This window comes from Ammodytes marinus (genome assembly GCF_949987685.1).
Source record: "Ammodytes marinus genome assembly, chromosome: 4".
Lineage (NCBI taxonomy): Eukaryota > Metazoa > Chordata > Actinopteri > Uranoscopiformes > Ammodytidae > Ammodytes > Ammodytes marinus.
The window spans coordinates 36285232-36304807 of NC_137233.1; the positions used below are offsets into that span (position 1 = coordinate 36285232).

Sequence of the window (19576 nt, forward strand, 5' to 3'; positions counted from 1 at the left end):
TTAATGTGTTTGTTCGTTTCGTTTTGCGAGTACTCACATGCATCAACCCTTGTTGACTGCTCGACACCATGCTCGACACTCTCTGCTAAAAATTGTGCTCTTATGGTCCATAAATATAAATACGTATTTCTATCTATGTTTATGCTCTAGAGAGCTGTCCCATCATTTCCGGCTCTCGTATTTTTTCGGGCCACAATACAGATTAGCGCCGCCTGCTGTTGTGGAGACATTACAAGCGCGGGACGTATGGAAAATAAGCAGTCGTCTCGGTGTGTTTTTGGGCCGCGACGGAAAGACTGGAGCTTCCTGAAACGGCGACTCCAGTTTTTGGGTAGTCGGAACGTGTCGGACTGGTGTGTCCTGGCCTTTACTGATGGCATTTTGAATGCACAGACAGTGGTTGACACTAACGCTTGCCCGCTTGCCCGGGGCAAGTGAAAATAATGTTCGGGCAAGTTGATATTGCTTTTTGGTTGCCCGACCGGGCAAGTGGATTTTAGATGAGTTGTCAGTAGTCTAAGCTATTTATTCATGTGTCTCACTCACTCACTCACTCACTCACTCACTCACTCACTCACACAACAGCCTGTGTGCGCGCAGTTTCGCTGTCTACGTTCCGAAAGCCGGCTCTATTAGGCTACGGACCTGGTTCCGCTATATTCAAACCCCAGAAATCAATAACGTTTGAGCTTATCGATACCGCTATGGAGTCCAGTAGGTCACATGATGTAATTTTAAATATCGAGTAGAGTCGGGTCATCTTCAACTAATTAGGCCTACTTTGGCGAATTATTCCATCACTGGTCTGCATCATAGACTGTAAAAGTGTTGTACCTTCGACTGTCTTGAAGAAACTCCTTCAACCCGCTTCAACTCTGTCTCCAAAAAAAAAAAAAAAAATCCGTCCGCTGAGTCGCTGCCGCTGCAGACCATGCTGCAGACGGGCTCGGCACCGTCTCATCATTCATTCAAAGCAGCGGTGATCAACAAACGCAAACGAGAGACCAGAGCTGCCAAGTCTCACTCACACTTGGCCGTGAGACACACGTAAATCAACCAGTTCACACTCTCACACGCCACACCTCAAATTTCTCACGCGGAGAAATTAAACTCCAAAATAAAATTTTATTTTAAATTTCTTATTTTGAAAAGCTAACAGACATGAGTGCCGTGACTTCCTCTTTCTGAACACTCGCTTAACGTTATGCTTTGATGTGCACTGTGCATTCGAAGCGGGAGGCGAGCATGGACATATAAAGGAGGCGAGCCCACTACCCGCACCTTCTCTTCCGAGGTGTGTGTTGATAGCGTGCCAAGTTACCGCTGATAAGAATTGTGTCCCCGCCGGCCGGTGAGCGCGCATGCATCAAACCTATTAACCCTTAAATCTCACTCAAGTAAATTCAGAAGATCTTTGGATCGTTTTGTATATTGTTTTTGGTAATTTAGTTTGAAAATTAGGTTTGCAAATTAACAATTGGCTCATCCGCCAATAAAAAAGCTTTTATTCTTCTGTGTAATGAACTGTAGCCTATGTATTGCACTTTTATAGCACTTTTCATAACACAAATCAAGGTAGCCTAAGAGGAGGGACCAAGTAACCCAGATGTTTTATTTTAGCTTAGTAGTTTGCATTGGTGTTGAACTGTTCCCTAATTTTTTTCTTCTTTGAATAAAGCCTAATGCTGCTAGTAAAATACCACCAGCCACTCAACCCTCAATAGTAGACATGATATAGAATAATTACCTCTATTACAGTTTAACCAAATGTTTTAACAATAGGCTACAGGAGATATTTGAAAGCACTACACATGCATTGTAGGCTATTCAATTAAATTTGTGTCAGCGAAACCGTGACACAAATTTACTTTACATAAAAATGAATGCAGAAAAGGCACACATTGCTTCATAAAAATTCACCAGAATGCAGGAAATTAAGTGTTTAATGCTCAAAATGTTATGGGGGGGTGACCCCCAGACCCCCAATTATAATATGTCCGCACCCAATGTTTAATTAAAACCTGTCCTATGAATTCGTATATTTTAATAAGATTTTTGATGTTTTATCACATTTTCCAATTGTCTTTTATTTCTGATTTATTATGAACAATATGTAAACTTGCAGGACACTAGCAAAAATGATTGGGTGGGAAAGAGGACACGGTTTTGGGTCCCTCGGCCAAAAAAATCTCACTCCAAACTTTTGGTGAAACTTGGCAGCCCTGGAGAGACTGTGTAGCAAGTCCCGCAGTTAAAAAATGTGATAGTTTTTAAATCCATATTAAAATCTGCAGGATAAGAACTAGTTGGCTTTAAAAAAAAATCGCAAACGGTTCAAATGTGATGTGTTCAGGTCGGCTCAGTAAAATGATTATTAGGCACAGGTCAATAAAATGACATCATGATGTGTTCAAATGTAACATCAAGAAAAAAAGAAATTTAAGTTTTTCGTGAGAAGCTTGAATAATACAGTTTGGGTGAAAAACTTGTTTCCCCAGCAATATAACATTATTAGTAGGCCTGAATATGGAATTATGACCTGTTTAAAGTCCTATCCTTACCTCTTATAAGCAATTAAAGCAATAATACCAGTTCTCTTTTAACAAAATAATAGAAAAGTATCAATAAAGATTTGGATTGTGGAGTCTTTATAATGGTATCAATATGAATAGAAATTAATGATCCCCCTCCCTACTTACAGTATAACTGGGCAATAGCTTTAACATGGTGGACTTTAATAATTTTATGGCAGACTATCACTTTTTCGCACAATGTGACCGTTTTAAATAAGTAAAATAAGTTAAATTTTTCTGAACACTTTTGTGTGGAAGCTTACCTTCAGCTTGACTCTGAGCTAGACTGAGTTTTCTGAGACCCCCAAAACCAGGCCAGGTGCATGGCAAAAAGAGGCCCTTTCACGATGCTGCAGCAGGACCAAGCTCTTGGTGTAGTGTGATGTCATGATATCTAGGCTTATATGAATTGTTGTTGTTTGTATGTGGTCAGGATGAGACTAGTAAGCTGTGTTTGCATTTAAGAGATACGGTTCGCTGAAATGTACAATTTAATTAGCCTATATATATCATTGTTTAACAGTTTTTTTGGGCAAGTGAACACGACATTCGGGCAAGTAAACCATTACCTGTACTTGCCCTATGGGCAAGTGCTTTTGAAACCTTAGTGTCAACCCCTGACAGAGATACCGTGATGAGATCCTGAGGCCCATTGTTGTGCCATACATCCATGAACATCACCTCACGTTTCAGCAAGATAATGCACGGCCCCATGTTGCAAGGATCTGTACACAATTCTTGGAAGCTGAAAATGTCCCAGTTCTTGCAAGGCCAGCATACTCACCGGACATGTCACCCATTGAGCATGTTTGGGATGTGCTTGACCGGCGTATACGACAGCGTGCACCACTTCCCACTAACATCCAGCAACTTCGCACAGCCATTGAAGAGGAGTGGACCAACATTCCACAGGCCACAATTGACAATCTGATAAACTCTATGCGAAGAAGATGTGTTGCACTGCATGAGGCAAATGGTGGTCACACCAGATACTGACTGGTTCTGAGTCCCCAGACCCCCAATAAAGCAAAAAAATTCACATTTCAGAGTGGCCTTTTATTGTGGACAGTCTAAGGCACACCTGTGCACTAATCATGATGTCAGATCAGCATCTTGATGTGGCACACCTGTGAGGTGGGATGGATTATCTCAGCAAAGCAGAAGTGCTCACTATCACACATTTAGACAGATTTGTGAACAGTGTTTGAGAGAAATGGTAATATTGTGTATCTGGAATTAGGGCTGGGCGATATGGGCTAAAATCAATATCTCGATATTTTTTTACTATATCTCGATACACGATATATTTCTCGATATATTTCAAATCTCCTCTAGAGCACATCCTAAATGCTCAATTTAATACATTTTTTGCATAACATCACACCAGTAATATGATTTAAATCAGGGGTCCCCAAACTTTTTTCACTGAGGGCCACATACAGAAAAATCTACGAAGGGCCGGGCCACTTTGCAAAAATAACACATTTATCAGGACATGTAGCTGCTCTGATGTTTAGTTTCATAGTGTCTTCGTAAATTGTAATCCTTCTTCACGGCAACACTTTCCTTGCACATTAAACGGACACATTTCCCCTCTTGTTTATATGCCAATGATACACCCAGTGTTTTCTGCCTTTGCGTCCAATGTCCAGCAGGGTGAAAATAGTATCCAGCCGAGGTCCCGACCCTCCTAGAGGGGTCCGGGGGTATGCCCCCCTGGGAGATTTTTTAAAGTTTTTAAAGCGAAATGCATGTATCTGGTGCACTTTGAGAGGGAAATTAAGAGGCTAAATCTGAAGAATTTTGTATGAAAAAAAAATGGAGACACTGTGTCACAGTGTTAATTTTGGCAGCAAATTCTGATTTAGTCTTAGTCTTTTGAATATCACACCATTTAGTCTTAGTCCTATTCTAGTCATCTAAAATATTTTAGTCTTAGTCTAGTCTAGTCTACTAAATATAAGCAGATTTTAGTTTGACTAAATCTACAGCGGACTTCGTCGACTAAGTTTTTCTTCATTGAATGGTATTAAGGTTTGAATATGCAATACAGACACAGATTTAATGGTTGTAATACAAAACATGTATTCTATTTCATTAGTAATAATCTCACATAAAATCAGTGTACCTGACTGGATAGGGGGGAGGGGGGGCTTTAAGAGCCTGTGCCCGGGGGTCCATTATCTCATGTCTATGAACCAACTGGATTCCACAATCTTTTTTCTTTTTGCGGGGAGCATGCACAAGCATTACTTATAAAAAAAAATAAAATAAAGAAAATATTTTAAAAAAGTGGGGGGCCCCACACTAGGTCTTGAAACGGGCCCCGAGATCGTTAAGGCCGCCCCTGGGCAGCAGCACGCAGTTGAGGTGCTGATAAATTTGAGCAACTGCGCCTTCCTTTAAGCAACACTGCTGCCGCTGTGTGTGTTCGGACTTATTTTGCATCAAAGCCTTTTAGATAATACAATTAGAGGTTTTAATTGAACGCTGTCCATGCGTCGGAGTTGATTGTAACTTAAAAACAGAAACAAACGGACGGAGGCGGCAGTTTCACATGGCTCTGTGTATTCAAACTCGAGACAGAGCCTACTACAAACAGATCGCGGAACTTAGCCGTTCCCCTAGACATCGTTAACGGGCAGGATATCCCTGGCTATCATTTTTGTCCATCATACCGCAGAGTTTTTCAGCACAGCGGCTCACTCCACCCGCTCGCACCTGCGCGGTCTCCCGTCGATTTTCACCGACACAGTGTTGAATTCGCTGCTTTGCACTGATTGGATTTCTTCCCAACTTGTCCCACAAAAAGAGTAGTTCTGATTGGATCTCTTCTCCATTCGTCCCGCCCTAACAGTTTCGTCTAGTTCCTATTCGTAGACTATAGTGTCAGTTAAATTTGTCTCAGTCTTCGTCATCACATCTGCCTTTTTATTTAGTTTTTATTTAGTTTACGTCCGTGAAAAAGGTTCGTAGACGAATATTTTTCGTTCTAGTCTTAGTCTACGAAATTAACACTGCTGTGTTGCATAGATTTTCCATAATAATATTAATTTAAAATAAAATATTATGCAGGGTCCTCTGGGATGGGCTTGTTGCTCATTTTCTTTTATGGGACATATTTTTCTGTAATATAATGAGTGCATTTAAATTATTTAAAAATTAAAAGCGCCATATTACATTATATTTTTAAAATGTGCCACGGGCCAATCAATCAGTGTTTGACACCCCTGCACTAGTGGGTTAACTAAGAAATGCAAAAAAAAAATAAAAAAAATCAAAGGGCCATATTACATTATCTTTTTAAAATCGGCCGCGGGCCAATAAAAAGCGGGCCGCATTTGGCCCGCGGGCCGTAGTTTGGGGACCCCTGATTTAAATAGTCCCTGCAAAATGTGTCTGCACTAACGATGCATTAGGCTACATGAAACAACATATTGTTTATATTATTTAGTGCTTTCTATTGGAACAATTTGATACTTGCACATGGCAAAGAGTTTGCACATCGTATTGATTATTCCACATCCTTCCACTCCCATACAATGGATCCAGCATTATTTTATTTGGAAACAGTTTCTTCCATCTTCTGTTAATCTGTAAACTGAGAACACTAATTATGACTCATTACAACCACTTACTAATTGTTTATCACCACTAACCCCCTGAAGATAGCAGCCCAACTTTAAATGCAGAACAGGTTTTGCTCCATAATAGTAGTATATGTGTATAAAAGGCTCTGACATTTATAATGGTTACTGTCGCTTTAAGAGCAGTTGCTCCTATAGTGTATAAGTTAAGTTTCGTTTTCTGCCTGTTAGTCCGAGAGAGAGATTCATGCGAGCGCAACCAGCAAGTGGCTCATCGTCCCTCTGTTACCTGCCTTATTGTTTAATTCTCCTGTATTGAGTTCATGAAAATAAAACTGGAAGACAATCGGAGGATTTAAATAAATATCCTACGGCTGAGAATAATATAGTCTAAAGAAAGCAAAGTCTCATCATCATCATTCCTTGCATTCTAACCGATGCACCATTCCTGGATGCTATTCATACTGATCTAGCCCTCCTGCATTATCACTAAAACACTATTTTTTATTTTAGAAAATAGGCCTATACTCGCAAATGTAGCCTACTTTACATAGACTTTTAGTTAATAAACGGTGTGCACCTCCCTTGGTGCTGATAAGGACCTATTATAAGAGGCTGCCCGTAATAAATGTGATGCCGTGGTTGTGTGACGTTGGACCAAAAACTCTCCGTGAAGTCGGAGTAATCGCATTCCTCTCATGAGGACCAGGCTCTGTACAGCGGTCGCTTATGCTGTCAAGCGCCCGCCTCCCCCGTTCTTTTGCAGGTGTAGCCACTAGCCTTCCTCTCATAAGGACCAAGACCCGGTTTCCCGATAACGTCCTCTCTTAGCGAGCTACGAAGACTCCTACGTTATGACTTACCAAAGTTGTTTACCTCTGTAGTCGTGGTTCCCGAACGGTGTCTTAGGAGAAACACTCCTTACGTCGTTCGTACACTGCTGAAATCGGTTGCTCCGAGTTCGATTATCCATTTCCTGCTCATTTCATGCGCAGCTGCATCTGTATGCTGTCTAATCAAATCTACTCGTGCATTTCTAGTGTAATATAAAGTCACAAATTAGTTTGTTGAATCATCATCTGTGTTTTGGAACTCTTGTTTTATAATCTAAGTATCTTTAAGAACACTAATCACGTTACTTGGTGGGTCAGTAATGAAACTGAAAGTAGATATAATATTGCCAATAGCCTATATAAATAAAAACAGACTGCCCAAACAGCGTCCAAATGAGCTAAAATCCTAAATACAATAAACAGTAACATGGCACACTTATTTTAAGGTAAGCTCTAATTGATTATTCATTTATTTTTTTGCACGTTTACATGTTTTGAGGCGGAGGATCCGACGCACTCTGCCGGGGCTCAGCTAACGGCTCTCAGCTGTCAGCTGAGCCGGTGTGGAACACAGTGCGGAGGTTCTAGTGTTAACCATGTCGAACATACTACCATAGCCTATACTAATTTAAAAAAAGATATAGAAACAGCGGAGGAGATGAAGATTGTTTACAGCAATTATTTTCATCATGAATGACTTGTGGCAGTTCCATGCGCAACAGGGATGTCACTCGTGTCCGTTTTACGCATGGTGCTTTACGGAAGGAAATGTGGGGGTTTGTATCTCTGGCGATGCCACAGCGATCGCAGGGACTTTCACTTGTGTCATTAAACTTATACATCTGAATTTCATATCACAGGGACACAGCGATGACTGTATTTAATAACAAACTGATAAAAACGATCCGACTGTAGGCTATAGTGTATCACGTATAAAGTATTTTCATATTGACGGACATCGCATCCAATCAGTTAATAAGACTAAAAAGTAGGCTACTTGTTCATATAGTTTGAACACATTGTGAATCAGAGTTAATGGTATTCTGCTAAAATATATAATAGCCTAAGCCTACTTTAAATATACGTGATATACACTATACAGTTGGATCGTTTTGAACAGTTTGTTATTAAATACAGTCATCGCTGTGTCCGTTTGATATGAAATACAGTCAGATTTATTAGATAAATGACACAAGTGAGAGCTGAAACATCCCTACGGTTGAGCTAAGAAGGCTCTGCAGGCGCTCCAGACCAACCTTACCAACGTATGACGTACGAAAGAGATTCGTAGCAAAGAACGTTTCGGGAAACAGGCGAAACGTTAAGTAGGAACTCTACGTAGGGGTTACGAATGACGTAGCGTTAAGAAGGCTCTAAGAAGGCTTCGGGAAACCGGCCCCTGGGCAGGCTGTGCTGTGTACAGCGGCCGCTAATGCTGTCATGTGCGCCCGCCTCCCCCGGTCGTTTGCCTGTGTGCTTCTTCTCATAAGCATGGACCTACAAAAAAGGTCCATGCTATGAACGACGGCCACCATCGCCGTCTTTCGTGCCCCCTCCACCCGCTCGTTCGGCTGTCATAAGAGCACAAGAGCCCTCGTCTTTTTCTCCCCCTCTCGTTGTTTTCACATGGCGATAAAAGCATGAAGTAAACACACACAGGGCGCACTGCAGACTACGTCACAGGTGCGCGCCCAGGAGACTCTGGTTGGGAGGGGGGAGTGAGTGAGTTGCTAATGGATGTGAGTCTGTGAGGCAGAGAGCCACAGGAAAGAGCGAGAGAAGCGAACACCAGCGAGTTTGCCGGTGGCGGCGGCGGCTAAAGAAAACACATTACGTGCCAATTTGTATTCGATGGTCGAGATAGGGTCATTTTATACATCCCCTGGAGAACATCTCGCGATACATCGCATATATTCGATATATCGCCCAGCCCTATCTGGAATGAATTTTAGATCTTTAAGTCCATCTCATGAAAAATGGGAGCAAAAACAAAAGTGTTGCGTTTATATTTTTGTTGAGTGTAGTTAGCTTAAACAAAAGTTGTTAACGGTGCCAAATGTGATGTGTTTAGGTCGGCTCGGTAATATGAATATTAGGCAAAGGTCTATAAAAGGTCATCAGGTGTGTTCAAATGTAACACAAAAAATAAGAAATTTTAGTTTTTGGCGTGAAACTTGAATAATGCAGTTCTGGTGAAAAACTTGTTTATTCCGCAATGTAGAATATTTAGTGAAGATGGTTTATGACCTGTTAAACGTCCTATCTTGAGCTCTGATCATCTTATGGGCAAATAAAGCAATAATACCAGTTATCTTTCAACAAAATAATAGAAAAGTATCGATAGTGGTGTCGATAAAGACTCGGATCGATAAGGAGACTCGATAATGGTATCGATATCAATAAAAATTAAAACTGCGAGCAGTGATGACCGGGCCCTCGCACCTGGCCGGCGTCGGCGCTCCGGGCGACCGCGTGGGAGAACGCGCCGCAGTCTCCTCCTCTTCGCAGCACGCGGCACAGTAATACCTGTCACCAGAAGTGTGGAAGTTGACGCGACGCGCTTGATACGGATGCGAGGAAGTCCTCAGGCCTGGGCTCTTACCAGGCGGGTGAAGTTTGAAGCGCATGGGACAGTGCAGAGCGAAATTACAGCGACTTCCTGTTTCGTGGCGACGACGCAGAGAAACTACGAAGGCCACGGAGCCGATAGAACCGGCTTCCCGTGTTAACGTTGTCTCTAGACCTCCCTGAGCTGCTTTGAGTTTGATTTGATCCAAGTTTGTAGGATGTGTATTTAAATAACCAAAATGCAGTTTTTACATTGTCCAGCAGGTGGCACTGTCTTCCTACTTAATGTAATGTAATATTGCCATCTAGTGTAAGTAGAGAAAAGTCAAAAAAATTAACACTAAAAAATAGCAGACTTTCTGTGGATAGAGGTGAACATGATTTTATTTGTAATTGTACAGACTGTATGAGAATATATTGTGTTATAATATTTTAACTTACTGCAATGCTTCATAATTGAAAATGTGTAGTTTATCCTAGAGTGTTGTTAAAGAAGAATGAGTATAATGGAGTTAGAGTGTCTTCCTGTTTTGTGGCGAATAAACCAAGTTATGGCAAAAGCATCTCAGCCGATTGAACCAGGATCCCGTGTTATCATGGTGGCTGTCTCCAGAACTCCCTGAGCTGCTTTGAGGTTGATTTGATCAAGTGTGTAGAACTTGAAGGTAATTAACTTTCATGCAATATTTACTTGACCCAGTAGTTGGCGCTCTCACTTTTTCTTAATATTATTATGTGGGCTTACTCAGGCCTCGGGTCTCATTAAGCATATTAAATGTTGAGAAGATCAGACTGAGTATAGTGGAGTTACAGCTACTTCCTGTTTACTGGCGAAGACGCCAAGCTACGGCGAAGGCGTTTAGACAGGTGGCGCTCTCACTTTATATGAATATTAGCGTGCGGGCCTCCTCAGGCCTTGGGTGTCATTAACCATAACACATTTGGAGAAGATGAGACAGAGTATGGTGGAGTTAGGCCAACTTCCTGTTTTTTTGGTAAATATTTCAAATTAAAAGACTTCCTGTTGATTTTGGGGCGGGGCTTCAAGAGGCTTTTTTGTGGGGCCTGCAAAGATTACATTTGGGGTTTAAATTTGGTGCAGCTAGGTATAACACAGCCTGAGTTATGATGAATTAAAGTTTCATGAGGTTTGTTTTTTATGATGTTTACGTCAACTTTGACCCCCAATAGATCACTGGTACTACTGTGATTTTGAAATCTTTTCGCAATTTACCATCGGGCAAGCGTCTTGAGTATTTGAGAAGTGGTTCGACGTTCCTGGTGTAAAAACTCTGGGACGAGTTCGTCGATATGTGAAAATTTGTATTATGGCGATTTTAGGCACTAAATCCAAAATGGCCGACTTCCTGTTGATTTTGGCTAATGACATAAAATTGCATTTATGTGCGCCTTGGGCCATTACATGTTGTCCTAAAATTTCAGGCTTCTAGCCCAATTTGAGCATGCATTTCCTGAAAAACTGTTTTTGGCCATAGGGCCGTTTTTTTGGCCCGGACTCGAAACCAACGATAAGTTGCAATTTTTTGCAGGTCTGATGGGTACGCAACACATTTTCAAGTTATGCATGACGGGAAGGGGGTGAAAAGTGCCAAAAACCATTAAGAAAAAAAATAATAAGAATCCTGGCGGTTTCAATAGGTCTTCGCACCGGTCGGTGCTCGGGCCCTAATTAACGATCCCATCCCTAATTATGAGCCGTGTATTCAAATGTTTTTAGTTCTAGATTGTCATTATTCATAACCCCTGAGATATGTGGCTATTGTCTACAGATGCATATATAGGACGTCTCTCTGCTGTTTTCTCATCTCCGCAACTTCCGCAGATAGGAAGTCGGGTGATCTTTAGATTTGTCGACTGGTAGCCTAGCAGCCAGATGCTAGTTGTCACTAGCTCTGCTACAATTTCTCAGTCCGTTGATCAAATCAGTCGTTAACCAGGCAGGGGTCTTTACCGTTAGAGCAATCAGTCCAATGTCTGTAGTCCAAAATCGGAGGTCGATAAATCCAGAAAATAGTCCAAAAAGCCAAACACCAAACAGACAGAAAACTACAAACTTACTGACAGTGTTGTTAGAAGAAAGGGGGTTGAAACACTGGTAAAAAAAAGCCCCTGTCCCAACCTTTTTGAAATTTTTTTAAATTTTTAAATTGTATTTTTGTTTATATTTTCATGTATCAGTTTAAACAAATACATATGATGTATTTGTACTGTTATTTAGGGCTGGCCCGAATACCATTATACAGGCTTTGAATATTCTCTGGATTTTCCGAGCGAGTATTCGAATACTCGTTCTAAAAAACACGCCATCAAACCAACATTAATAATCCCAATATACTCACTGAAACCGAGTGTGTGAGCTGAGACAGCAAGCTGCGTAGTCTGTTGATGCTTTAATAACTTTCTAACGGTATTAAAGTCGGAGTTCCTTACTTTTTCCCGTGGAAGCGAACAGCTGTTGTTCCGTTCCAAATCAGCTGTCCTCTGTTCCAACGTAACCCTTACAGGAGCTTTTCAATTCATCCCGTAACGTGCATCTTTTCGGGGATCTATAAATCCATACGAAGATCCAATATTGAAATTCTTTCGTGTCCATATTATATCCATTATTGACCGGGTATTCCCATGATGTAAGCAAGTCACTGTTGATGATGGGCAATAGCAGCACCACGTAGCGAAAGTAGCCTACACAAACAGCTGAGCTAAGCTAATTTTAGCATTACGCCAAGCATTACTTTTCCTTCCAAAATCGTGCTAATGTTGTGGTATAGATAGGGATGGGAATTGATAATAATTTAACGATTCCGGTTCCGATTCTGCTTATCGATCCGATTCCTTATCGATTCTCCTATCGATTCTCATTGGGTGAGAGAATAAGTACAAATTAGTTTGTTTGTATTATCTCTCTTTAATATCTGATCAGAGGTGTGTCTAGTGTGTGCCTTGAAAGATTATCAAGAGTAGGCTATTTAGGATTAGGAAATTGTCAATTTTCACATTAATTGGTCCAAACAAAAAAATAAATGTTTGGCTTTTAAGCCCAAATGCCATTATGTGCCCTAAAAACTAAAAACACAGACTGAAAACAGTCAAGGAAGAGCTTGTGCTTTTTGGAATATTAACAGTCTTTTGAAAAGCAGCAAGTTATCTAGCATCATCTCAGAAGTGTGATAAAACATGATAAAAACCATCAAAACAGACATTAGGAAGGATTTTTACCTGCTCCGCCATTGTAGGCGCATACACATTCACCGATCTGTTGCTCTGGCGTGCACCGGCAGTGAGACCATGGAGTGTATATACTATATATGAGTGAGACGAGTTTCGGTTTGTAGCGTTCTTTCTTCTGATTGGCTAAAAATTTCGGGATACTACAATAAGTTTATTTGCCGATTACATGCAAAGCAGCTGACAAAGAGATCGGCTTTATGAAACGCGCACATTATGTAAGTGATCACTGTATGAATAAAGAGCGATTTTACACTTATATTAACATAAATAAACCGCTTTCTTCACCTTAAGTGTGTCTTACTGTCTTTATAAAGTGTATTGTTAAACGTTTTCTTATCACCGGACCGCCGAGTCCCGCTGTGTGTTGTTTTGGGTTTGTCGCCACCACCGTGCGTAAGGCAGCATTTTAACAGCTGATGAACGAGAGTAAACAGCGGGCCTTTGGCAGCGGTTAAGAAATCCTTTTTGCTTTATGCTGCTCTCGCCTTTTTTATGTATCTCCCCATTTCACTTCCCCACACCTAGGCCTACACACACGTTAATTCTCATACATTTTATGTTCAAATCCAAGTGATGGGCAATTCTGGTGCCGACTAGTAAGGCAGCGGACGTTTAACCGTCAGGATCGCAGTCTGCGCACTTGCTTGTGCTCGTGCTCGTGCACGAGTCGTTTGACGAAATGGAAACTTTACAATTGTTGCAAGTGGCCGTATTGTCGCCTTATTGTGTGAAATACAACCACACTTCTGCCTCGACGTCATGTTTGCTGCGTTCTGAACCAAAACAAAGCAGCGCGTGTCTGAAGTCATGACGCATTTGCAACGAGCGGAACAGATAAGCGGCATCGTTAAGCAGGCATGTTAACGATTCCAAGGAATTGGTTGACTCGGCATCCCTAGGTATAGAGTTAAGAGGAACACATAATCTATTCTTCCTCCATCTCTCTCTCCCTACTGCGCTTGGTGCCGCTTTCAGTTTGCCTCACTCTGGTAACATCACGTAGCCTACAGCTGATATCACCGGTAGCGCTTTGAAAGGTCAGCGGCCAAAGTTCAAATAATTCGATAATATATTTTAAATTAACGTCTAATTTGTATTTTACACTTTTTGTATAACTTGTGTATCTAAATATTATTTGCTGACAAAATCTGTTGCCATGAAAATTGTGGGGGTATTTTGCTCAAAGATGCCAATACGCACTAAAGAAATGAACAACTGTTTATCTGGATACAAAAATCTAACCGACACTGACCTTACAGTTTTGTGCAGGTACACATTTTGTGCAAACATGCAGACAGTACAAAATACAAATAAAGAAAAGTGATGCGATAGCCTATAATTCTTTAATGGTTATTATTAGCCTACTTGCTTGATTTCTTTTTAAATACAGAGGTTATAGGTCGTTTTGGAACATGTATTTCCCAATAAACATAAAAATAAAGCAGCATTGAAAATTCAGAAAAGTTGTAAGACTACACTACACTAGCATGCTGTTTTAAAAATAACTCAATAGTTGAAATAATAAATACAATGTGGTTTTCCCTGAAAAATAACTAAATGCATTTCTCCAAAGGTCAATGACAGTAACAGTGTGGAACTTTTGTAAACTTATTGAAACTTGCCTGGCCCATCACTGTCATGCATTCATCAGACTTTTCTCTATGCAGTTCATACCGATAGATAGGTTTTGTTTCCATGGTGATGTAGAGTCTTCAACTTTACTAGTTTTGCAAAGCACTTCTTTCTGTTTAATGTCCCTGTACCTGAATCCTAAATATCTCCATAGAGCAGCACTGCGTTTATTTTTCGCCACCTGCCCGTTTATGCTCCCACATGCATGCCGTAGTCACCTGTGTCGCGTGCACACACACACACACACACACACACACACACACACACACACACACACACACACACACACACACACACACACACACACACACACACACACACACACACACACACACACACACACACACAGCAGCTGAGAAACGCTTTGCACATTTATTTACCGCAAATCGCTGCCTTTTTGTTGGTCACTGATATGCTACATTGTTCTAATGCTAAATGTTGCTTCACCCTGTTGGTGACACAACTGTATATTTCTGTGACCTCTGAAATTATAGCCATAATGAATTATAGACACAACTGTATATTTCTGTGACCTCTGAAATTATAGCCATGCCATGTGTAAGAGTCTTTGCTTTGCCTGCTGTCAACTGTTTTCTGTTCACTGGTGGTCTTTCACAGCTACATAACGAGAACTTTGAGGTGACCACGTTGCGAGTGGATGTTCAGACAGATGGACGTCATGCAGAGGTGGAATTCACCACGGACTGGCAGAAAGATGCTGAGCGCAGAGACCTCACCATCAACTCCATGTTTTTAGGTATTGGTGTGTTCATCGTCCGCTAAATGAAATTAGCCTGATGATGAGTAATAATGACTCAAATCTGTTCATGATATGGAGATGCCCAAGATGTGCTTCAGGTGCATTCTGTGGACATGATTGTTTATGAAAATGTTAACACTTGTTTAACAATTCTTTACCATGTTTTGTTGACTTTTTTTTCAGGGCTTGATGGCACATTATATGACTATTTCAAAGGCTATGAAGACCTGCAGAACCGGAAAGTTCGGTTTGTTGGCAGTGCTGAACAAAGAATCCAAGAGGACTATCTGAGAATACTGCGTTATTTCAGGTGGGCTGCACTGTTTCACTTTTAACTTAGTTTTAACCAAAATATACACTCACCGGCCACTTTACTAGGTACATCGGTTCAATTTCTTGTAAGCACATATAACTTATCAGCCAATCACATGTCAGCAACTCAATGCATTTAGGCATGTAGATCTGGACAGGACAACTTGTTGAAGTTCAAACCGAGCAACAATGGGTGGAAAAAAGGGGGTTTAAGTCAATCTATCAACTTTTTTTGTCATTACACATACAGTATCTCACAAAAGTGAGTACACCCCTCACATTTCTTCGAATATTTCATTATATCTTTTCATGGGACAACACTGCAGAAATGACACTTTGATACAGCGTAAAGTAGTCAGTGTACATCTTGTATAACAGTGTAAATTGACTGTCCCCTCAAAATAACTCAACACACAGCCATTAATGTCTAAAGTGCTGGCAACAAAAGTGAGTACACCCCTAAGTGAAAATGTCCAAATTGGGCCCAAAGTGTCAATATTTTGTGTGGCCACCATTATTTTCGAGCTCTGCCTTAACCCTCTTGCGCATGGAGTTCACCAGAGATTCACAGGCTGCCACTGGAATCCTCTTCCACTCATTCATGACAACATCACGGAGCTAGTGGATATTAGAGACCTTACGCTCCTCCTCCTTCCGTCTGAGGATGCCCCACAGATGCTCAATAGGGTTTAGGGTCTGGAGACATGCTTGGCCAGTTCATCACTTTTATCCTCAGCTTCTTAAGCAAGGTAGTGGTCGTCTTGAAGGTTTGTTTGGGTTTGTTATCATGTTGGAATACTGCCCTGCGGCCCTGTTTACGAAGTTTGAGTGCACGTGCTCAGCGTCATATCCAGAGGTTGGCTTTGGAAAATAGACGTATTAGTGCTGCCAGCAATGCTGCAGGGCTTGAAGGGTGGGGGTCAACCTGTCGGTGCTCAGACCATACGCCGCACACTGCATCATACTGGTCTGCATGGCTGTCGTCCCAGAAGGAAACCTCTTCTAAAGATGATGCAAAAGAAAGCCCACAAACAGTTTGCTTAAGTCAAGCAGAGTAAGGAGATGGATCACTGGAACCATCTCTGTGGTCTGACGAGACCAAAATAAACTTATTTGGTTCAGATGGTGTCAAGCGTGTGTGGTGGCAACCAGGTGACGAGTACAAAGACAAGTGTGTCTTGCCTACAGTCAAGCATGGTGGTGGGAGTGTCATGGTCTGGGTCTGCATGAGTGCTGCCAGTACTAGGGAGCTACAGTTCATTGAATGCCAGCATGTACTGTGACATATTGAAGCAGAGCATGATCCCCTCCCTGGTCGTGAGCGCGCTGCAGGAGCGTCACTTCAGCATGAAGTGTCAGCTTCACATAAGAGTCTGGTTTGGGACCATTTTTTCAAACTATTGATAAAAAACAGTGCAGTGCAAAATATGCAGCATAAGTTAAACGCTCGTCTAAGACTATGACGTTTAATCACCTTAGAAACACACAATGCCTTCGTCCGAGCATAGCAGTGTTTCAACGTGAGATCTCGCCAGTGAGTGAGTGAGTGAGTGAGCGAGTGAGCCGCCGCGCAGAAGAACTGTGGTTTGTGGCTAAAATAATAACCGGGGATATTCCCCCGTTAGCGATTTCAATGGGAAAGACTTCCGCGGTCTGATTGTATGTCTCGAGCCTGAAAACACAGAGCCATGTCGGCAGACAAACTATTAAGTGCGCAACTATAGGAACTGTCCAGTGAGCCGAGTCCCTCCGTTCGTTTCTGTCTACAACCGACACAATCACCAGAGACGTATTCACAGCTGTTAAATAAAGCCTCTCATTTGTATTACCATTTTTGCATTACACCTTTGATGCAAATAGGCTACTGTAGGGCTGGGCGATATGACGATATCATATCGGGGACGATATGAAAGTGTCTACCGGGAGAGATTTGGCCATACCGTTTATATCGCGGAGAAAAAAAGTTGATGTGGCGGGAGCATAGCAGGGTTTTTCCTGGCTCAGAATGGGCCTTTGGGGGGTCAGTACGCGACCGACTTTTTTTGGGGTCGCGACAGTAAAGGCAAACGGTTTGTGTATTTTAAGAGGGGTGTTGGGTTGGGAGAGGGGTGTTTCTGTCCAGCTCAAGAGCATTTCAGTCAGCCTGTCAATCACTGCGTTACCATGGAGCTCACTGACGCTTATGAAATCACAATAAACAACCTGTAGATATGAAGTCAAAATACTAATAATGACTAGGCCTACCTATTTAATACTTTAATTGTTTCTAATTGATCTAAACCATGGAAGAAGGTAGGGCTGCTCGATTATGAAATAATCATGATTATTTTGAGTAATCACATTGTGTTATCACGATTATTAAAGACAGTTAATCATTGATTTAAGAACATTATGCATTTATTTGACTTTTAACAAGGTTTTTTTCTAATAACAGCATGACTTTGGACTTTAAACAAAGGGCTTATTGAACTGAAAACAGGGAGAATAGAAATAGGCTAAATAAGTGAAACATATTTTTAATAATTTAATAAAAATATGTAAAAATAAAAATCACCAGTTGTAAATGGTGTTGATAGGGCACGTCTTTTGCTAGCATTGAATGTAAGGGCATGATTTATTTACAGTCATATGAAAAAGTTTGGGAACCCCTCTCAGCCGGCATTATAATTGACTCTGCTTTCACAAAAAAAATATAAAAGTGGTATGTCTTTAATTTACCAGGAACAGCTAAGTACTGGGATGTTTTCCAAACAAAGATTTTTTGAAAAGCAGCATTTGGTTGTATGAAATAAAATAAAATGTGAAAAACTGGCTGTGCAAAAATATAGGAACCCTTGTGGTTTTGTTGATTTTAATGCCTGTAACAGCATGTAAAACTGATGACTTTAAACACAAAGTTGGTTGGATTATGTTGTTAAGCCTTGAACCTCATAGAAATGTCTGTTTAATCATGAGAAAATGTATTTTAGGTGCCTAAATGCAAGTTGCACTTCTCTTTGACTCCCTGCTGAAGTGAGACAGAATGGGATCATCAAAACAGCTCCCAAAAGATCTGAAAAACAAAGATTGTTCATGGTCATGGTTTAGGGGAAGGCTACAAGAAGCTTTCCCAAAGGTTTCAATTGTCAATTTCGACTGTAGGGAACGTTGTCAGGAAATGGAAGGACACAGGCATAGTGGCAGTTAAACCCAGGCATGGCAGACCAAGAAAAAAACAGGAGCGGCATAGGTGGAGGATTGTGAGAATGGTTGCACACAACCCACAGATCACCTCCAAAGACCTGCAAGAACATCTGGCTGCAGATTGTGTATCTGTACATCGTTCAACAATTCAGCGCAATTTGCACCAAAACATCTGCTTTTTATAAAGACCAAATAACTTAATTTTTGTCTCATCAGTCCAAAGCATTTTCTTCCAATATGAAGCTGGCTTGTCTAAATGAGCTTTTGCATACTCCATGCAACTGTATCTGTGGCGTGGGCGCAGAAAGGGCTTCCTTCTCATCACCCGGCCATACAGATGTTTTGGTGCAAATTGCACTGAATTGTAGAACCATGTACAGATACACAATCTGCAGCCAGATGTTCTTGCAGGTCTTTGGAGGTGATCTTTGGATTGTGTGCAACCATTCTCACAATCCGCCGCATATGCCACTCTTGTACTTTTCTTGGTCTGCTAGACCTGGGTTTAACTGCAACTGTGCCTGTGTCCTTCCATTACCTGACAACGTTCCCTACAGTCGAAATTGACAATTGAAACCTTTGGGAAAGCTTCTTGTAGCCTTCCCCTAAACCATGACAATGAATAATCTTTGTTTTTAAGATCTTTTGGGAGCTGTTTTGATGATCACATTCTGTCTCACTTCTGCAGAGAGTCAAAGAGAAGTGGAACTTGCATTTAGGCACCTAAAACACCTGTTATCATGATTAAACAGACCTTTATATGAGGTTCAAGGCTTAACAACATAATCCAACCAACTTTGTGTTTAAAGTCCTCAGTTTTACATGCTGTTACATGCATTAAAATCAGCAAGACCACAAGGGTTCCCATATTTTTGCACA

The 19576-nt window shown here is 41.2% G+C and overlaps 1 protein-coding gene across 3 annotated transcripts in view; it reads left to right on the forward strand.

Annotated features, from left to right (window-relative positions):
* trnt1 (tRNA nucleotidyl transferase, CCA-adding, 1) overlaps positions 1-19576 on the forward strand; it is a 60736-nt gene that overhangs the window by 19342 nt on the left and 21818 nt on the right. For all 3 annotated transcript variants that reach the window (XM_080025585.1, XM_080025586.1, XM_080025584.1), the window contains exons 4-5: positions 15061-15199; positions 15386-15512. In XM_080025585.1, the coding sequence (XP_079881711.1) occupies positions 15061-15199; positions 15386-15512 (266 nt within the window). The remainder of the gene's footprint in view (positions 1-15060; positions 15200-15385; positions 15513-19576) is intronic.